The 22,410-nt window shown below is 42.9% G+C and overlaps 1 protein-coding gene across 2 annotated transcripts in view; it reads left to right on the top strand.

The window, feature by feature from the left end:
* The window catches only part of KREMEN1 (kringle containing transmembrane protein 1), a 150,180-nt gene that overhangs the window by 76,858 nt on the left and 50,912 nt on the right, over window positions 1–22,410 (top strand). The window contains exons 1-2 of one of the 2 annotated variants that reach the window (XM_084649362.1): window positions 7,037–7,564; window positions 10,779–10,913. In XM_084649362.1, the coding sequence (XP_084505488.1) occupies window positions 7,486–7,564; window positions 10,779–10,913 (214 nt within the window). In that variant the 5' untranslated portion in view covers window positions 7,037–7,485. Of the gene's footprint in view, window positions 1–7,036; window positions 7,565–10,778; window positions 10,914–22,410 lie in introns of those variants that run through there. The other variant, XM_084649363.1, reaches the window with a different exon arrangement.

Below are 22,410 nucleotides of genomic sequence, written 5' to 3'. Positions count from 1 at the left end.
AGGTTTTTAAGGTCAGGCTTGACAAAGCCCTGGCTGGGATGATTTAACTGGGAATTGGTCCTGCTTCGAGCAGGGGGTTGGACTAGATGACCTTCAGGGGTCCCTTCCAACCCTGATATTCTATGATTCTATGATCAGGGTTTCCACAAGAAGTCCAGCAAGCAGTGCAAGACCTGCCAATCAAGGGGCCCTTTTTTTTTTTTTTTTTTTTTTTTTAACAAACCAATGCTAGGCTCCACGATGTTAAGGATACCAAAGCAACTCTGAAGTCCCTGGGTTTGCAATCCCAGTCTCAACCCAGGAGATCATATAGGCCTTATCAGTTTGGCTACTTCTATCCTCACCAGAGATACAACCAGAGGAGACGAAGGAATAGAGACTGTGGGTGCAGGCCATATCCACCTTCCTGCTTCTCAGTGCAGCCCTCTCAACTGGCCCCTTGTCATCTGGGTACCTCAAAGCACTCATTTTGATGGGTTTTTCGAGGCCAGCATATGAATCCCACTCTCTCACGATCCAGTTACCCCGATTTTTTCCAACCATCTTTTCCACTTCCTCGAGGCCTGGAAAAGGGTCACTTCCAACCACTGGGTCTTAAACACAGTGGAGGTCACCTCCACCCCACCCTCCCACCCCCTTTCTCCATCCCTCTTCAGGAACCCTTCTCATTGAACTTCCTGCTATAGCAGAAGCTTATCCCTTCTCAGTCTGGGGGCTGTGGAAGAGGTTCCACCATCTCTAAGAGGGTTCTACTTCCGTTATTTTCTGATACCCAAGGCCAAGGGGGGTCTCAGGCCCATCCTAGACCTGTGCCACCTCAACCGATTTCTCAAAAAGCTGAGGTTCCGCATGGTCTCCTTGGGTTCCATTATCCTGTCTCTGGATCCAGGGGATTGGTATGCTGCCCTCGACTTAAAGGACACATTTTCATATATCAATTTTCCATGGCTACAGAAAATATTTGAGATTCATGGTGAACCAGGGCCATTACCAATTTGTAGCGCTGCTATTTGGCCTTTCGGTGACCCTGAGAGTCTTCACCAAATGTATGTGGGTGGTAACAGCCATTCTAAGAAGAGAAGGAGTCCATGTATTCTTGTACCTCGACGACAACTGGCTAATCCAGGGCAAATTTCAAGAGCAAGTGAAGTTGGACATTGCCAGCTGGGAGTCAAGGACTGCCCCGATGAACTCTATTATCTGAGTGGGGACTAGTGTCGAATTCTGCATGTGGTAAGAAGGCCCAACTACTGGAAGGTTGTTTGGATGATGGCAAAGGCCCTCTTCCCAGAGGATCCCTTCTGAGCAATCTCAGAGCTAGTCCACTACATGTAGGCCCATCCCATCACGACTGACCTGCTTGAGTCTTCTTGGCCACATCATGCATGTATGTGGTGCATCACGCGAGGCTGAGACTCAGACCTCTCCAAGGCCTGCTAGCCACCCTCCCTCCAGGTACCCCCTACACAGGGTGGTTATGCTGCCCTCACACATCCTCAGCTCCCTATCATGGTGGCTAGACTGTAAGGTGGACTGTGAAGGGATTCCCTTCACAAAATCTCAACCATCTGTGCACCTGGTCTCCGACACTTCAGTGCTGGGTAAGAGAGCCCTTTTCGGGGTGCTCAAGATTCAAGGGCATTGGTCCACAGTGGAGCTAGCTCTCCACATCAGTGTCGGAGAGCTCAGAGCAGTCAGTCTCATATGCCAAGAGTTTCTGCGTCATATTGCGAACACGACAGTATCAGTCCTCACGGACAATAGGTCAGCCATGTATTATATCCACAGACAGGGTGGAGCCCATTCTTCCCCTCTGTGTTGGGAAGCAGTTTGCCTATGGGAGTTCTGCATCACATGTTCTATTACAATTGAGACTCCATTTCTACTGGGGGTGCTGAATCAGTTTGCAGACCGCCTCAGCAGATCCTTCTGCACTCACAATGAGTGGTCCTATGTAGAGATGTTGCACTGAGCATCTTCCGCATGTGGGCTTTCCCCACCTAGATCTCTTTGCCACATGTTCCAACAGAAAGTGCCAGCAGATTTGCTCTCTGAGGGGCCACAGTCCAGGCTCGATGACAGGCATGTTTCTGCTGAACTGATCGCATCACCTGCTCTATGCCTTTTTGCCCATTCCACTGGTGCACAAGGTGCTGACAAAAGATTGAGCAGGACTGAGCTCGGGTCATGCTGATAGCTCCAGCATGGCTCAGGCAATATTGGTACACCTCACTTGTTCATTTCTCTCACAAGACCCCAATTGAGCTGCCTCTGTACCCAGCCCTGATCTCGCAGGACAACAGTCGGTTGCTCCATCTGAACCTCAGCTCTCTTCATCTGACAGCATGGTATCTTTGTGGCTGAATCCTGATGAGCAAGCTTGTTCGGAGCAGGTCCAGAAAATTCTCCTGGGCAGAAGGAAGGCTTCCACAGGGTCCACTTACTGTGCAAAGTGGAAAATTTTTTCCATCTGGTCATGGGGTTCCACCGATGCATTCTTCGATTCAACTCATTTTGGACTACCTCCTGTCTTTGAAGAAACAGGGCTTAGCCCTTTCCTCCATTAAGGTCCACCTGGCGGCCATTTCAGTATTCCACCCGAAGATTGAGAATAGATCAGTGTTCTCACATGAAATGGTAGTTTGCTTCCTCAAAGGTCCTGAGAGGGCATTTCCGTCAAGTGGGGGAACTGCTCCCCCCACAGGATTTGAACCTCGTCCTCTCAAAACTGTCAGGATCACCGTTTGAACTCATGGCAATGTTCTCGTTCCTACATCTTGCATGGAAAACAGCCTTTCTAGTGGCAATTACTTTAGCCAGAAGGGTCTCAAAACTCTGAGCCCTTATGGCAGAGCCACCCTATACAGTTTTCTTTAAGGATGAGGTACAGCTGCGGCCACACCCTAAATTCCTTCCGAAGGTTGTGTCCCAATTCCACTACAAACAACCAATCTTTTGGCCACTCTTTTACCCTAAGCCTCATGAAACTAGGGAGGAGATGCTCCTACATTCCATGGACATCAGGCAGACTCTGGCTTTTTATACTGAAACAACCAGACTGTTCCATAGGTCACCACAGCTCTTTGTAGCAATAGTGGACAGAATGAAAGGGCTTCCCATCTCCGCCCAGAGGATTTCGTCCTGGATCACTTCTTGCATACAAGCATGCTACGACCTCACGGGCATTCCCCCTCTGCCAAGAGTGACTGCCCACTATACAAGGGCCCAAACCCCCTTCTTAGCTCAAGTTCCAATCCAGGACGTATGTAGAGCAGCAACCTGGTCATCAATGCACATGTTCACTTCACACTATGCTATCACACAAAAGGCCAGAGACGACGCCCACTTTGGCCAAGTGGTTCTACAGGCGGCTTGTCCTTGAACCCAGCCCACCTCTGCTAGTACTGCTTGCGAGTCACCTAAGTTGGAATGGACATGTGCAAGCACTCAAAGAAGAAGAAAAAATGGTTACCTACCTCTCATAACTGTTGTTCTTCAAGATGTGTTGCACATGTCTGTTCCAAAACCCACCCACCAGCCCCACTCTCAAAGTGGTTGGTAAGAAGGAACTGAGGAGTAGAGTCTTGGCAGGGCCCCTTATACCAACGCTATGAGCACATGATGCCAGAGCCGAGCTGACTGATACCACTAGGGTGAAAATCTCTGATAGCTGTGCTCAGGGCACTCGCACACCTAAGCAGGAATGGACATGTTCGAAAAAATCTCAAAGAACAACAGTTATGAGAGATAGGTAACCAGTTTTTCTTGTGTCTTGCTTGCAGTATTCCTGCTAATACATCCCAGAATGCTGTTTGCCTTTATTTCTTTTTTTTGCAACAGTGTTACACTGTTGATTCCTATTTAGCTTGTGATCCACTATGACCCCCAGATTCCTTTCTGCAGTACTCCTTCCTAGGCAGTCATTTCCCATTTGGTATGTATGCAACTGATTGTTCCTTCATAAGTGGAATACTTTTGCATTTGTCCTTATTGAATTTCATCCTATTTACTTCAGGCCATTTCTCTAGTTTGTCCAGATAATTTTGAATTTTAATCCTATCCTCCAAAGCACTTGCAACCCCTCCCAGCTCAGTATCATCCACAAACTGTATAAGTGTACTGTCTATGCCTTTATCAAATCATTGATGAAGATACTGAACAGACCCAGACCCAGAAGTGATCCTTGTGGGACTCCACTTGATATGCCCTTCCTGCTTGAATGTAAACCACTGATAACTACTCTCTGGGAATGGTTTTCCAGCCAGTTATGCACCCACCTTTATAGTAGCTCCATCTAGGTTGCATTTCCCTAGTTTGTTTATGAGAAAGTCATGTGAGACAGTATCAAAAGCCTTCCTAAAGTCAAGATATACCACGTCTACCGCTTCTCTCCTATCCACAAGGCTTGTTACCCTGTCAAAGAAAGCTATGTCACATTGCAAACCCATAAACAATTAGCTGCTGGCTGTCACCCGTAAGTCTCTTTCTGAATTATTGTCTTGCATTTCTATCAGTCAGAAATGAATTATTTTTACCTAGATCTCTTAGCTGTATTATTATAAGTTCAATCTCCTTGTTATTTTTTGCCCATGTTTGCCACTCCCTTGTATTATTTCTCCATCCTAGTTAGTATTTAGAAATCCTCCCAGTTCAGTATCATTTGCCAGCTTAATTCATGTAGTGTTTCCCATAGTTTTAAAAGATTAACCTTACTCCAGACAACATTAGGAGGCCAGCTAGGGTGACCAGACAGCAAATGTGAAAAATTGGGACAGGAGGTGGGGGGTAATAGGAGCTTATATAAGAAAAAGACCCAAAAATCAGGACTGTCCCTATAAAATCAGGACATCTGGTCACCCTAAGGCCAGCATGGGGAAAATCTATTGCCATTGTTCTGCATCCCTGTAGCTTTGAAGCACCTTTGGGGTATTAGGGGCTAATCATCAAAGGTAATCTCTCTTCATATTGTTTGTGTGCTGCTGCAGCTCTAACCCATGAGGCCTATTCTTTATTATTGGTGTATATTACCAATAGTTGTAGAATGCTATAATCAATCCTTAGATACTTCTGTGATGGGCACTTGAAAAATACCTAAAATAGAATAATGGATATCCCCCAAAGTCATCTCTTAGCCACCCAATACAGATAAAATCCTTTTAATTTTTCTGCATGAGTCAGTTCTTCCAGCATCTTGATCATTTCTGTTCGCCTGATCTGAATTCCCTGCAATTTGTCTGGATCTCTCTGATAATTATAGAAATTGAGAGCTGGAAGGGACCTCAAGATAATAATGTGGTGCCCCAAACTGAACACAATATTTCAGGACTAAAGTATTTACTTGGTCCTTACTCAAGTTAAATTTCCCTAAGTGCAATAAGTATTTCACATATTGAAATAAGCCTGGTCGGGGAATCAAAAGGGGAAATGGTTCCATGATACAATAGGGTCCAGAAGATCAAGTTTAGAACTGACTTACTCTTTAGTTGAATGTATAATGCTCCAAAGATATATATTAACCCCCTTACACACACTTCTCACCCCCTTACGGCTCCCCAAGGACTCCTGCCCCATCCAATCCCCTGTCCCCTGACGGCCCCCCCGGGACTCCTACCCCATCCACCACCCCCTGCTCCCTGTCCCCCGACCACCCCCGGACCTCCCACCCCTGACTGCCCCCTGCCGCCCCATCCAACCCCCCCCCTCATTCCTGACTTGCCCCCCGGAACCCCTGCCCCTGACTGCCCCTCGCTGCCCCATCCAACCCCCTCCTTCCTGACTGCCCCCTGGGACCCCTGCCCCCATCCAACACCCCTGTTCCCCGCCCTCTGACCGACCCGACCACTCCCCGAACTCTTCTGCCCTCTATCCAACCCCCCCCTGCTCCCTGCCCCCTTACCACGCTGCCTGGAGCACCGGTGGCTGGCGGCGTTAAAGCCGCGCCGTCCAAAGCACCGGGTCAGGCTGCGGCTCTGCAACTGCGCTGACCAGCAGCCCAGAGTATTGCGCCGGCCTCGCGGCGCTCCGAGGCTGTGGGGGCAGGAGAACGATAGGGGAGGGGCTGGGCAGGAGGGTCCCACGGGCTATAGTTTGCCCACCTCCGCTCTAGAGCAATCTATGGGCTGGGCTGATAGTGTCTTTCCAGTATCTGGCAGATGTAATCATTTTTCTCTTTCAATTTATTGTGTGCTACTAAATTTTTTTTAGCAACCCATAATCTTGTTCTGTTATGGAAAGGAGCATTTTCTTGTTTATCTTCAGCCATACTGTTAGCAACAACCCAGTGCTCTCCAAATAGGATTTAAAACCTTTGCTTCCTTCCATATCTGTAACTCTGCCTGTATGGGACATTTTGTTGCTGGGCTTTTCTTTCAGTGGCATTAATGTGTATATCTGACCCCTGCAAGTCCTCTATCTTTTCAGAAATGTGAAACTTTTGGATTTAATGGAAAGACAGATACCTTCAGTTGGGCTGCTGACAAGCTAGTATGATTTCATTCTCCAGACACACGCTCCTTCTTGTAAAGGATTCTGAATAGTCTAGTTCAACAAGCATTTTCCTGTACCAGGAATTATTATAATTAGAACTACTGCTAGAGGGCATTCAAAACACTGCACATATTGCTGTGTTACACACAAAAGGTGTGCGTGTTTAGGGGGCAATAGATCAGCAGAGAGTGTGTGGAATCGTAGCAGGTGGGTGTATGTTTAAATTAGTATGGAGTTAAGCAGCTGAATTTTTGTCAGTAAAAAGAGGCTTTGTCTGTACTTATTCCTATCATCTTGTGGGAAAATACCATGTGCTTTGTGTCAAACTCTCTCTGAACTCAACTGAAATTTCACTTGGCTCGAGGGAGCAAACACAGGAGCTCAGGTGTCGCTGACAGCTGGAAAGCAGAGAACTATCGGGTTTCAAAGGAACAACGAGGACGTTCGGATAATCTGATGGCTGTGCATTTCTAACCTTAGTGAATTGCCTAGTGAAACCGAATCAATAACAGATCCTGAGAGGATAAAGAGAGGTAAAAGAAGGAAGATTTGTGGAATACGGTAAATGATTAATTTAGGATTTTTAACACTGAAAAGAGGCGACAGAAGCTCACTGTTGCGCTAATGGGAAAGGAGAGGAGGCTTGTCTGAGCTAGAAATTATGTCCATCTCTATGAAACCTTCCTTATGCCCTTAGGGAATCTTAGTCCCAGCTTCCAGCTTGTTCCGAACGGGAGGAAATAAGGCGGATCAGGCCGGGCCAAGGGGCTGCAGCAGGTTGGGGTATTGGTTTTCTGTTCTTTCCTGTCACATGGCCCGTAATTGGATCCCTCGCTCTGCTGGGGGCTGTAGTTGTAGAGCAGATGCTGTAGGGTGTCTCGCTATCGCTGTATTTCCCCTTCTCTGCACCCCAGCACAGAAGCACCCGAGGCAGGAGGCTTCGTTCCCCGCTGTGCTGGATGAAGGAGCCAAGCCGGGACCTGCTGCCTGCCCTCGCCCATGGAGCGTCCCGCAGCCACCGTGGCACTCGCCCTCTCGGGACTGGCGCTGACTTTCTGCTTTGAGCGGCTCTATTCCGGTGAGTGACGTTTGGCTGCGCCCAGAATGTCTCGCACGGACTGGGAGCAGCCGAGGGACCGGGCTCTTTCACTCGGCGGCTCGGGAAAAGTCGCTGTTGTAAAGCTGGACCTGGCTGGCTGGTCTAGCTCACCCAGCGGCTCCGGAGGTGACTTTGCCCCTTTGGGTCGGGGCGCTCTGTATCTGCACCCAGGATGCGCTCAACTGCAGGATCCCGAAGCTATTCTCCCCCCCCCCCCCCCCGACTTGATACAAAGCTCGGACTAATTTGTTTGCAGCTGGGAGGTATTTTTTCATGGCTATTCGCTGCACCTGGCTGATTGCAAACCCTCTTGCATTGAGTGTGGGGATTTTGTAAGGAATCGGTCCGAGACAGGAGAGTCTGTGTGGTGTATATACAGAGAGAGACAGAAATGAGAGATACTGAAACTGCTGCATTTGGCTCTGAGGCTGAAGACATGTTAAGTGAGCAAACGAAAGCAACATGAGTTGTCTCCCAACTCCGCACAGCGGGGGGTACCTGTAGGGAATGAGGAGCATGCTGAGCGGTAGAAGCAGTTAATCCCTAGGAAATGAGACAAATGACATTAATTTAGGGCTGCGTCAAACCAGCAGAGCCAGCCTTTGGGAGGCACCAGGCTTTCCCCTTCCTGAAGAGTGACGGTTGAATTTTCTGTTTCTGTAAATGCTTTGTTGTGTTCAGGTTCTTAATCCCACCCACCGCTCTGACATCACTATAGCCTCAGCATTTACTACTTAGTTCTTTATTGTGACACTAAGAATTAGCCAAAACATTTGTAATTTCATTGACATCAATAAGTGAAGTGTAAATGTTTTAAATATCTTTAAATCTACTTGCTTATGGCGGTCAAGGGGTGAGCAAGCCTTTACGCAGCTCCAGCTACAGGATCCCAACAACTCAGCCTGTGGATGTTTTCTGGGATTCTCCATCGAGAAGGCTTTGTATGCTGTAGACTTCCCTTCAGGTTATACTCCTACACTTATGTCACTATATAACTTCTTTACAGCTGGGCTTCAATTGGGGAAGGTGTTATAGGTGATTATGTGAGGCTGGGGAATTATGGATGCTTTTACCAGACTCCCCTCTTATTTGGGTTGGTTGGGAAAGCCTGCCTGTGAGCAGAGGGAGAGATGTTTATGTTTAGAGAAATAATTGGTGCCACCTCTTTTTCTTACAGTCTGGGTCCTGCTGCACAGACAGAGACTGAGGTGTGTCACCCAACCCCCATTTTGCCAGTGTCTTGTTAACATGAGAGAGACCTGTCCCTCCAAGGCAATGGGGCATACAGGCTATTAGCTTCCTGTTACTGACAACTGTCAGAGCTACTGGGGCTGCCTGGATACATGATGAATTTTCTGCTTAAAGGTCATTTTTCTGCAGTGTTTCATTTTCTTTTTATAATCATTCCTGGTTCTTATTCCCCACCTGAAATCATTATACTGTTTGTGCTGGCATAAAACCATCTCTACAAGAACTAACTGATGTCACACACAGCAGATAATGGGATGAATTCTACACTCACACTTGCTGGCCTTAAACTGAGTGGAGAAATTGACTTATTATGACTGCTAGAGTTAAGGTTACAAAACAGTTTCTCTGACAGTCCCCTTTTTTTATTTGCATGCAATTTTTTAACCCCTAAATCAGTTTTTAGGCTGAAATTTGTGCAGACTTGGCCTATACCTGCAGCTGATTTTTTTGACTTACAAGGAGTGGAGCGTGAGCAAGCGTGTTTCAAAATAGCAATCATAGATAATTGAAAATATGGGATGGGCTGACAGCTGCACAGATGTGGCAAATCTAGCCCTTCTGAGTGCCCTCTGGCTGTGGAATCATTGCTGCACAAAGCAGGTGTTTACTTCCTTTGTGGCTTGGAGTGCTACTTCATTCACACTCCCTGTGGGGATTTGGCATGAGAAGATCCATATTATGTCAGAACTTCTTCCCGCAGGAGGACTGCATGTGAGCCAGTAGACAGTTACTTCATGGTCTGGTGGGAAGGATTCCATTCCCACACACACCTAGACACATCTGCCCAACATCTGGCTTCATTCACTGTAGACTTTAAAGATGGATAGGCTCACATCCAAGAGTAGGTAGTTAAGTGGGAGCTATTTAGTTATAGAAATGTACACTCTTGCTGCTGAAGCAGGACGTTACTGTAAACTTGAGAGGATTCATAGCAAAGGGTGATGGATCTTTTAAGCACAGCAAGCTGCTAAGGTTCTGACAAAGGAGATTACAGCACTTTGGCAGCTCTACAAGTATATTAACTCTCCAGCAAGGACCTTCAGAACCTGCTGCACCAGGAAAGTCTGCAGAGTTTTTAAATTGCACCTCTTGGTTTTTATTTTTAACATTAAATCCCAGAGAAATTAAATGTGACAAACTAGGGCCTGTAAAAACAATTAGGGTTAGGAGTACAGTACTCCAAAGTCATGAAATTACACTGCCGGAGAAACATTTATGCTTGTAAGTTGGTGTATGACACATTTTTGCTAATTTATATTTCTTTTCTTAAATGTAATTTTTCATACATCACTGCAATAAATACAGAACTATAGAATACAGAGCATATGCATCATGGCTGAGCTGATGATGTGGGAGAAACCTTCACTTTGGGAATTTCATGATATGGAATACTTCATCTGATGACTGTCAATGCAATAACAATTGCTTTTTAAATTTAGTGCTGTTTATTTTCATTTATTATTTTTCTTCTTCCCTTCTCTGCTATGTCTTACACAGTCTCGTCTAAGACAAATGTTTAATCCAATAATGTTAAAATTTGAATCCAACCACAATGTTCAATTGAATTTGAAATTGGGATGAGTGAACTCATGCTACTTAATGTCAAGGGAAGAACTGCATTTGTTGGCAGAGGACTCAGTGCCAGAGGACTCAGGACTTCTTCCCTTCTCCCTTATATTCAGTATGGAAGCCTGTTAATGCCAGATGGAATGTGGTCTCTTGGAGCTGTATTTTTAATATTCATTTTCAATTTCTCCATCTTAGGTCTACATGATTTATAAGGATGCTATTATTTCTGCCCTTCCTGTTGCCAGATTTGGCCTATTTTTCCTTTCTCTAGTCCCACTCCACTTAACAATGCTGGAACCAGCAGCTTCCTGTTTTCCTCCCACTTGAATCTCCTGATCTTTTTTGCCTTATTTTCTTACTCCTTCTCTCACAGCCTCCCATCCCTGCAGTGAATGGGGAAATACTCTGTTTAGACTCAATACAGCATTTCTAACCACCTTGAGAGATGGTGAAGTATTCAACGAAGATACTTCAGCACAGCACACTTGTACATCAGCGCAAGGGGCAGGTAAATAAAAATCTACATGTTACTGGCACAATTTCCAAGGGGTTGAGTTTCCTGGTTTTCCACCACACTTGGACAGTGGAACTGTATTTGAAAACAATGCTATGTTAAGAAGCAGCAAAGAGATTACTCAACTCTACCTAAAGATGTGTTCTGTGTCAAAGTGATGTCTCCCTTACTTCTAGTCCAAAGAATCACAAAGCGAGTCTGAATGAGTCTATCGCCTTGAGGTTGAACATCATCCAAGAGGTGCAAAACCAGAGCTGCTACAGCACTTTTTATGCATTATAGATTAAAAAAAACCCAAAGTTTGCAAAATACAATTTTTAATTTTAACATCTAAAATGCCTCCTGTGCTCATAGGCTAGTTTGCCTGTATCATAACACAATATGCAGTGCAAAATTTTTAACCAATCCACTCACAATATGCAAATGACCTGCTGATATTCAATCCATAAAACTGCATCTTCAAAGAAAATTATTGGTCTGGTAAAAATATTTTTAATAATGACCACAGAAGCCATATTTGTCTGTTTGATCTCCTGAAGTGTCTTCTGGTTTTAATCAGTGTTCCCACATAAAATACAGTGGAAATCTACGATAACAAAACCCCTATTCCTATGTCCATAGGGCAACAACTAGGCTCTCCTCTCAGGAAGGTAAGTTTGTGTTCTGGCCCTTCAATCCCTGGGCCCCAACCTCTATTACTATTGGGATATCTTGGCATCAGTTAAATGGTTTCAGTCCTTCTTTCCATAATTTTACTCTTTCATTAAATGTTTGTTGTTTAATTATATCCTTTCAATCAAATTAGAGACTGCAACATCTGGTTAGTCCATGTAACTGTTGCCATCTGCACCTAGATAAAGCTCTTTTCATTTAAGGAGGATTGCTCAAGTTCCAAATTGCAGTTTAGAAACAGTTTAGTTTGTGTGGAGGGTAACTTAAAAGGAACTTCTTCAAAGTCTCTGGGAGATGCCCTGCTTGCTGTGATGTGTGCAAGAGTGATATACAGTATCCTCTCATCCTGTTCAGCAGGAGGCTTTAGCTACCACTTGCATATACACACATGCACATGCAGAAGGAGTCCAAGCACTAAATCTGCACTAAGTATCTGGCCACCAGTTGCCAGACCAGTCCCCCTAGAATGTAAATTGGCTCCATGATCTCACTTCCTGCTTTTAGAAAGCTGCTGTAACTGTGTTATTCTCTTCATAAATTTTACTGAATAATTTTAATAAGAACAAACCACCACCAAAACTGTCAATTCAGCTGTGGGAAATGTAGGACCCTATATGCTCTGTCCTTGCCCCATAGGGGGCTCTTACAGGCTAATGTTATAGACATCGCATTATTATTGTATTGAAATCTAAGATGGAAATATCTGCTTCCTTACTCTCTCTCTTTCTTACTGCCCTCTCCACCATAGCCATCACTGTCTGGCTGATACTCTCCACACGCCCTGGTTTTTTTAGAATAAATTATCTGGCACCAATCCAGAATTCTTGGCACCTTCCTCAAATTAAAACAAAACACTAGAAATTCTGACACTTTTCAGTGAAATACTTTGAATCAGCAAGTTTCCAATTCTAAATTTTCTAATTAAATGTCCCACAAAAACTAAAGACACTCTTTCCTATTTCACAAGAATATTCTAAGACTTGACTTAGTTCATCTTGCAGCCTTCAGCCCTTTCATCCATGAGCCTTGACATCCATTCTTGCAGGTATTTATTTAATGATAAACATTGCAGCATGCTCATAATATTTACAAAATCTCACATTTGTTGATAAAGGAGGGACACAAGTTTGACAGTTAGGAACGTCTTTAAATAAAGCACCCTGTTTACTGCTCCCTCTCCCTATAATAGAAGGGGCTGTAGCTAGGGTGATCAGATGTCCTGTTTTTATAGGGACAGTCCTGTTTTGGGGGACTTTTTCTTTTATAGGTGCCTATTACCCCCCACCTCCTGTCCCGTTCTTTCACAGTTGCTATCTGGTCACTCTAGCTCAAGTGTCTCCACTGATCTAAGAAGTGGTAGTGTGGCATGGGGAGAGAAACACGATCCTAGGTAATGGGGTCTTGCACCGGGTGGTTTTAAATTAAAACCAATACCTTGAACTCCACCCAGAAACTTATTGAGAACTAGTGCTGCTCTTGGAATATCACTGCTATATGCTCTCTGTGTCACACACTTTGCAATGGGCAGGCAGCTACATTCTGTGCTACCTTAAGTTTCCAAATGGTCCTTATGAGTAATCCCATGTGGAGCACAAGGCAGCCATCTAGACTCAGGGTGACAGAGGCCTGGATAATGGTAGTAAGGTCCCCACATCGGAGAAAAAAGGTCACACATGTCTAATCAGAGACAGATGGAAAAAAACTCTTACTGGCTTCAGCTGCTATTTGATGTTCCAAAAGCAGCTCTGGCTCTAATAAACTCTTAATTTTGAACCCGAATCACATAAAGCAGGCACTCTCTCCCTGCATGAGGTACAGCTATCACTACACTCTCTTGATTTTTCCCCTCCTGACCCACCAATACCTTTTTGGCTTATCTGGATTAAGCCTTAACCAGCTCACCCTTATCCACTCTCAGACTTTGTAAATATAAAGTGGGTTGCTTGTTCCACTGTACCAGGGTGGTTGGATATGATGAAAACAGAGCTGAGTGCTGTCAGTACACTGCACACTCGATCAATGCTTTCTCAGTGACTTGCCTAGGAGTTTCATATACACACTGAACAGACCTTCCAGCTGTGAATTATCAGAACCATTCAAGTAATTCCATCCATATCTAATAGTGACTGTATACACCGCAATAAAATATCATGGGCAAAGGTATCAAAAGACAGCTGATGGATCTAATATTATCAGCATGGACACATTATTCTCATCCACCAATAGATGATGCTCTGCAACCAGTGCAGTTTCAACTTCAAACCTAGGCCTGAAACCTAGCAGAAAAAGATCCAAGAAATATGAGGACTACAGAAATTTCCAGAGTTGATTTGCCACAGCCTTCTCAATGAACTTTCTCCAAAAACTGGCACTTTGGTAGAAGTCAAGCAATGGTTTCTTAAGCAGGAGCCAACAATGTCTTCCTTAAGGATCGTGGGCATTCTGCCCTTTTTCTTTCTTTTTTTTTTAAGAGAGGCACTGACAGTTGTCCACAACAAAAAGTTCATTACTTCTCTACTGGCCTTTAACAGCCACAAAGGACATGGCTCCAATTCACAGGTTTGGACACAAAGCAAACTTAAGTCCTCCAAAATCTCAGGGAGCAAGACTGGCTGAAATTCAAACAGAGTGAACATTAGTCCCTTCAAGCCATTTCTCTGTTGCTAATTAGTTCTCAGTCTCAGTAATTTTTGTCCTCAAAGTAACAAAAGCTCTTTACAATGAGAAAAACACAGCTCTCTAACTGAGAAGAAGCAGACCAGATCCACCAAGCCATCAACTGCGTGGAATAGGTCTGCTGTGCAGACTAGAAGGAAAATAATTTCTTTGCTGCCTACATAGCCATGATGCACTATTGAGAATTCTATATGGCGGAAATGATCAGATTCATCCAAGGACTTCTGCCAACAGCATTGACTCACCTCCCATCTCATTTCACTTTTTGCAGGCCACCTGTAAACCATACTGACTTGATAAAACCACTTTTTTAGGGACCACTGTTGCAACGGTGGAGAACTAAAAGGGCTGTAGTATATTTCTACCAGTCCATCAGTAGAGTGATGCTCTGGAATTTCTCAGGCTCTTTTGGCTTTAGAGAGCAGACCATCAAAACAGTCACTTCCTGTCATGGGGACGGTGTGCATCAAACAAACTGTGGAAGTCAATAGTCTATGCATGACATGGGGGAACTTTCATGTCTCCTATCTGTATTCTGAATACTAGATACAGAGTGACGCCATTAGGGCTAATATCATGCTCATCATGGCAGCTTGAGTTGGGGGTGACATCAATATCTATCTTAAGTGAAAGTCAGCTTTGCTCTGCCATGCCTTGGAAGGCATGATTTGGTGCTGATGGTGCTGGGGTGTGTATATCTACATACTAGGGCTGAACAAGAGTGTTGTCCCACTTTATATATCAGTTTTCCAATTTTTTAGCAACCTGTATTAAACTGTGTTTTATTACTATAGAGTTTTGTTAAACATTTGATGAATCACTTCAAATTTGATATTTTATTTATCCAAAAAATATTTTTGTGAATGATAATTCATAGATGCATTCTGCCTCTTTAAGCATGGAGTTTTCTGCCTTTGAGTTTTTAATGGGTAAAATTAATATATTTGTTATGGAAAATTAGAAATATCTTTTGATCATAAGTAGTTAAAAAATATAATAGCATTACTGAGAAGTTTTGGGTTTTGAATCAATTTGACAAATTATATTGATTTTTCAGAATTATAGAGTGGCACCTTCCAAGAATGTTAGAAAATTCAATAAAATATTGGAAAATGATTAACGTTAAATCATATCTGCACAATGGTTCTAGATAGTATATTTCCCATCAAATTTTAAATAATTTACAGACATAATGACTCAGGAGCTATTACTGACTATGTCCCACGGATTCATTAATGGTCAGAGCTGCACAAAACAATCCAAAATACTGGGAAACGCAATGAAAAGCCCTGTTTCCATTAAAGCCCCAGTCCTATAAACATTTACACCTGTGTCTGAATTAATACATTGTGAGTAATCCTATTGATCTTTAATATGACTCCTTTCAGTTAAATTGTAGCCATGTCAGGCTGGGATATTAGAGACACAAAGTGGGTGAAGTCCAATAAAAGATATTACCTCACCCATCTTGTCTCTCTAGTTACATTTAACAAAGTTAAGTATGTAAGTAAGTTGTTTGGTTTGGTTTGGTATTTTTGCAGGATTGGGGATGTCAAGGTTCCTTCCCCACTCTGAACTCTGGGGTACATTTGTGGAGACCTGAATGAAAGACCCCCCCCCAGCTTATTCTTACCAGCTTAGGTTGAAAACTTCCCCAAGGTACAAACTTTGCCTTGTCCTTGAACCGTATGCTGCCACCACCAAGCGTTTTAAACAAAGAACAGGGAAACAGCCCACTTGGAGACGTCTTCCCCCAAAATATCACCCCAAGCCCTACACCCCCTTTCCTGGGGAAGGCTTGATAAGAATCCTCACTGATTTGTACAGGTGAACACAAACCCAAACCCTTGGATCTTAAGAACAATGAAAAATCAATCAGGTTCTTAAAAGAAGAATTTTAATTAAAGAAAAGGTAAAAGAATCACCTTTGTAAAATCAGGATGGTAAATACCTTACAGGGTAATCAGATTCAAAACATAGAGAATCCCTCTAGGCAAAACCTTAAGTTGCAAAAAGACACAAAAACAGGAATATACATTCCATCCAGCACAGCTTATTTTACTAGCCATTAAACAAAAGGAAATCTATTGCTAGATTACTTTCTAATTTAGATTTCTAGCTAGATTACTTACTAACTTAACAGGAGTTGTAAGGCTGCATTCCTGATCTGTTCCCGGCAAAAGCATTACACAGACAGACACAAACCTTTTGTCGTCCCCCCCTCCAGATTTGGAAGTATCTTGTCCCCTCATTGGTCATTTTGGGTCAGGTGCCAATGAGGTTATTTTAGCTTCTTAACCCTTTACAGGTGCAAGGGTTTTGCCTCTGGCCAGGAGGAATTTTATAGCACTGTATACAGAAAGGTGGTTATTCTTCCCTTTGTATTTATGACAGGGGCTTTGATTAAAAAAGTTAAAATAAGATTTACTTGAAAAATCTGTATGTTATTGCTATGGCAAAAATAGAGTTTTTCACTAGCAAATATTAAACTGTCTTATTTTAGAAAGTCTCTGCTGTGCAACAAAATGTGTGTACCATTATTTTAACTTGGTAAAAAATTGCTAAATTTCATAAAATTAGTAACTTAAATTTTGCTGGAATAATCTGTATGTTTACTGCATGCAGTTTTCCTGCCTGTAGCATTCATCATCTAGATCTAATGAAGACTCAGGGACCTTGAGTTGTACCAAACTGCAGATTTTCTATGAAATTGCCCCAAATCTCTTTTTAGTGTGAAACAAAAGCAGAGAATCTGTCACAGCTTTCAAGGGAATAGGCTCACATTATTTGTGGACAATATCTTGCTGCAGCTATAGTAGCTTGGAGGGATGGTGACAGTTCTGACTTTCACTCCTCTGTAAGATGTCCTGCAAATTCTGATGCAGTGGAATTCAAAGCCGGGGGACAACTAATACAGATTGAGATGAAAATGTTAAAATGAAAGGTAGCTAATAATGTGAGTTAAAATGTGAGGCAATTTTAGCAAATCTATGGCAGGCTGGTATTCATCTTTAGTTTAATCTTTGTGTCTGTTTATAGTCAGGTAGTGCTAATAGTGCAGCATTCCTCTAATTTCTGAGCAGTCTTCAGATAATGTACCTTCTGGTTTTAAAAAAAAGTTAAAGCACTAAACTGCAGCAAAGACCTTTCCTGGGGTTGCGCATTACTCCTGGTAGCTGCCTTTATTCAACTTGCTTCTATATTATTTTGTCTGTCATTTTTGGCTCTGCATTTTTCCTCTCTTTTTTCTGGCACATTTATCTCATTATCCTTCTCTAAGATTATATGGAAAAGTTATCAGTAGGATGGGAGGGGGAATTGAAGGAGAAGGCAACATTCTGTTGACCTTAAATCTATTTCATATGATTATACAAATCTTTGTGGCTTGTTTGAATGATGGAAAAACCTGATTTGCATTTTTATGTATATCCAAAAGGTTCACCTGCAACACTAAATTATTCAGGTAACCTAAAATGTGTGGAGCAGGTAATATTTTGGACTGATAACCACTCTGATCTTAGAGGTGGTTTTTGTCTCCTGCTGTCCACAAAGCAAGGAGGAATCATTGCTTTCTGTGGTAGTGGTTGTAGGTAAGGACATGTAAACTAGTTTGGGAAAATTACAACTTTTGCCCATTTCTAGAACTGAACCCAAATCAAATCTTGTTGAAGGCTCTGAAATGCCTGATTAACTTTTGCTATTACTTTTAATTTGTACCAATAAAAGCCTTAAAAAGATTATCTAAATCAAATGATAAGTTACTTGGACCTGAAGTCTGGCAGTTGATTGTCTGTGAAGTTCCATAAACACTTACACATTGCAATGCCAAACTTGTAGGTGCCCTGCCACCTGGTGGAATTCCCAACCCTGAATTCACAACACACAGGCTCTATACCAGGGGTGGCCAACCTCTGGCTCCGGAGCCGCATGTGGCTCTTCAGAGATTAATATGCAGCTCATTGAATAGGTGCTGACTCCGGGGCTGGAGCTACGGATGCTAACTTTCCAATGTGCCAAGTAGTGCGCACTGCTCAACCCCTTGTCCTGCCCCTTCACCCAAGCCTGCCATGCTCTCACTCATCCCCCCTCCCCTCCGGAGACTCCTACGCATATGAAAAAGCTGATTGCAGCAGGCAGGAGGTGCTGAGTGGTGGGGCTGCTGGTGGGTGGGAGGCGCTGGGGACTGGAGGGTGGGAGCTGATAGGGGGCTGCTGACGTATTACTGTGGCGCTTTGGCAATGTACATTAGTAAATTCTGACTCCTCCTCAGACTCAGGTTGACCACCCCTGCTCTATATAATATATAGGGACAGCAGGACACTTAAACAAGGGATTCACAGAAGCCAGCAAGCTCAGCAGGGAGCTGCCATAAAACAATGAAAACCCCTCTTCAGTGTGCAGTGGCAATGAGCAAAGGAAATAATGTGTCAGTCTGCATAAGGAACCAGAGACAAAATAATGCTGAAAGTATTAAAAGGCCATTATTATGACGGCACTAGGTGTGGTTCCATATTTAAGGCTGAATTAAGGTTTACACCTAATCTGGGGATTCACTTCTTTGTTATGTATGAAATATATAGTTTATCATCCCCTGAAATTACACCATGTACTCGAAGTATAAAATGACTTTTCTGAGCGCTAACAAGTAAATCTGTTAATTAGTTTAGGAATTAAGAGTAATTAAACATTGGTCCATCAAGAAATTTAATATGCAATGTCAGAGGGTGTTTTTCCACCCTTAATGATCTCAGTAACAGAACACAGTATTACAGACTCTTCAAACTTCCTATATAGCTAAAATTCACTAAAATCCTATGCATCAGCTACATCTGAAGAATTTGTTTTAGGATTATTGCTCAGGTTTCTCCATAACTCTTCATAGCTTAAGTTCCTCTTCACCAGAGGCTAAAGAATATTCTATTACAGAAGATTATATAAAGAGCTGCCTTCTTTTAATATGTCTGCCATCTTCCATTATTCTCAGTGGGAGAGAAGCCCCAACTCCTCTCAGTTGGAGGACATTTTGAGAAAGCTCTTCATCTGAGTGTCTCTGCCTTCTCACAGCATAGGGGCCAACATCTTCCTTGGGGGCAACTGTCCATATTTTTCCATGGCATTTCCATTCTTTTCATAGATTCCAAGGTCGGTGATCATCTAGTTTGACATCCTTTGTAACACAGACCTCAGAACTTCCTCAAAAATTTTGACATGTTTGGATTACTTTTATGTTTAACTCTAAATTTCCTGGGTTTTTAATTTTTTCGTTTCGGTTACTGATATACACTCTTAACATAGTTTTTCTCTGGGAATATCAAATGCTCTAAAACATCACATTGAATTTAATGTATAGTTCTGGTTGCTCCATCTCTCAAAAGGAGGAAGCCAGAGATGGGCAGTGAAAATGACTAGAGGCCTGGAAAGCATATAATTGGAGACTAAATAATCCAATATGCGTGTGACGGGTTCGGTCACAGAAACCCCCTTGGGACTGCCACCTGATGTGCTGAGACTACCTCTGAGCCCATTTTCTCTGCCAGTTTGGGCCTTCAGAACACTGCCTTGTTGAGCCAGACAAGCCAGTCTGCTCCAACACAGACCCAGGGTCTGAACCACGCACCCCAAAACTGCAGACTAAACTGAAAACAGCTTAAGAAGTGCTCCTGTCTCTAGCACCCAGACACCCAGCTCCCAATGGGGTCCAAACCCCAAATAAATCCATTTTACTCTGTATAAAGCTTATACAGTGTAAAGTCATGAACTGTCCGCCCTCTATAACACTGATAGAGAGATATGCACAGCTGTTTGCTCCCCCAGGTATTACTTACTTATTCTGGGTTAATTTACAAGCAAAATTGATTTTATTAAATATAAAAAGTAGGATTTAAGTGGTTCCAAGTAATAACAGACAGAACAAAGTAAGTTACCAAGCAAAATTAAAAAAAAACACGCAAGTTTAAACCTAATACATTAAGAATTTAGGGCTACTAGGATGATCCAAGGAATGGAAAACTTGTCTTATGAAAGGAGACTCAGGGAGCTTGGCTTGTTTAGCCTAACTAAAAGAAGGTTGAGGGGAGATATGATTGCTCTCTATAAATATATCAGAGGGATAAATACCGGAGAGGGAGAGGAATTATTTAAACTCAGTACCAATGTGGACACAAGAACAAATGGATATAAACTGGCCACTAGGAAATTTAGATTAGAAATTAGACGAAGGTTTCTAACCATCAGAGGAGTGAAGTTTTGGAATAGCCTTCCGAGGGAAGTAGTGGGGGCAAAAGATCTATCTTGCTTTAAGATTAAACTCGATAAGTTTATGGAGGAGATGGTATGATGGGATAACATGGTTTTGGTAATTAAATATTCATGGTAAATAGGCCCAATGGCCTGTGATGGGTTTTTAGATGGGGTAAGATCCAAGTTACCCGGGAAAGAATTTTCTGTAGTATCTGGCTGATGAATCTTGCCCATATGCTCAGGGTTTAGCTGATTGCCATATTTGGGGTCGGGAAGGAATTTTCCTCCAGGGCAGATTGGAAGGCCCTGGAGGTTTTTCGCCTTCCTCTGTAGCATGGGGCACGGGTCACTTGCTGGAGGATTCTCTGCTCCTTGAGGTCTTCAAACTACAATTTGAGGACTTCAATAGCACAGATATAGGTGTGAGGTCTTTTTTAGGAGTGGTGGGTGAAATTCTGTGGCCTGCATTGTGCAGGAGGTCAGACTAGATGATCATAATGGTCCCTTCTGGCCTAAATATCTATGAATCTATGAAACTGATTACAGATAAATCTCACCCACAGAGATGTTCCCATAAGCTTCTTTCACAGACTAGACTCCTTTCTAGTATGGGCCCGATCCTTTCCCCTGGTACAGTCCTTGTTCCAGCTCAAGTGGTAGCTAGGGGATTTCTCATGACTGCAGCCCCCTTTGTTCTGTTCCACCCCCTTATATAGCTTTGGCACAAGGCAGGAATCTTTTGTCTCTCTGGGTCCCCACCCCTTCTTCTAAATGGAAAAGCACCAGGTTTAAGACGGATTCCAGTACCAGGTGTCATGGTCACATGTCCTGTGAGGCCCCAAGCCTTCATTCTTCCTGGCCTGACTCACAGGAAGGCTTGCAAGTAAACAGAGCCATTTACAACCAATTGTCCTCGTTGATGGGAGCCATCAAGATTCCAAACCACCATTAATGGTCCACACTTTGCATAATTACAATGGGACCTCAGAGTTATATTTCATATTTCTAGTTTCAGATAGAAGAATGATACATTTATACAAATTGGATGACCACACTCAGATTTATAAATTTTGTAATGATACCTTACAAGAGACCTTTTGCGTGAAGCATATTCCAGTTACATTATATTCACATTCATATGGAGAGCAATGTCACAATGCTTTTTTTTTTTTTAAGTTTAGAAAGGAGACTGCCCTGTAGAGCCACCATAAAGAGAAAAATATGAAAAAACTGATGTCTTTAAAAGTCAGTTTAATATAATCTGGGACCAAAATCACTAAAATGCTTTAATCATAATTGTATGGTTATTGCATGGTGTCACTAAAGGGCAGAGGTAAGGGTGTTTAGGTGCCTTCATTATTAATTTCTGTACTTAATATGTTTATATTTCTTTTAACTCTAACATTAACTCTAACTATACATAAAGGAGATTTCTTCCACTTCAGTTTCAGGTGTCTTGCTCACTGACATACAGAAATACATTTAATTTGGTACAAGCAAATTTCAATTTAACATTATTCCCCATATTGAGTTCCTTGGAGATCTTATTTTTACTCCAGAACCATAAAACTGTTTTAAGAACTATGGAAAGTTGCTAAGGTTAAGGCTGATGACAATGTGGCTATGAACTGTATTATTTATAAAACCCAAGCACTTCATCAGAGCAATTAAAAGTTAAGGATGTAATAAATCTTATATTGCCTACATGAGAAATAGCAACATAGAGGATGAGATCCACTCCATTTGCACATACAAACTGTATGCAGATGGAATGCGAAGAGTCTGAGGAGCTATAATGTTGACAAACTCAACCCAACTCAGGGCCAGCACACAGAGCTGCTACACAGTTCCCTTTCCACCAGGCTGTGGGCTAGAATAGTGGAAGCAGTGCCTCTGCACTGGT

Source organism: Lepidochelys olivacea (assembly GCF_965140295.1).
Source record: "Lepidochelys olivacea isolate rLepOli2 genome assembly, chromosome: 15".
In the NCBI taxonomy this organism is placed as follows: Eukaryota; Metazoa; Chordata; order Testudines; family Cheloniidae; genus Lepidochelys; species Lepidochelys olivacea.
This window is presented reverse-complemented; position numbering and strand designations above follow the sequence as displayed.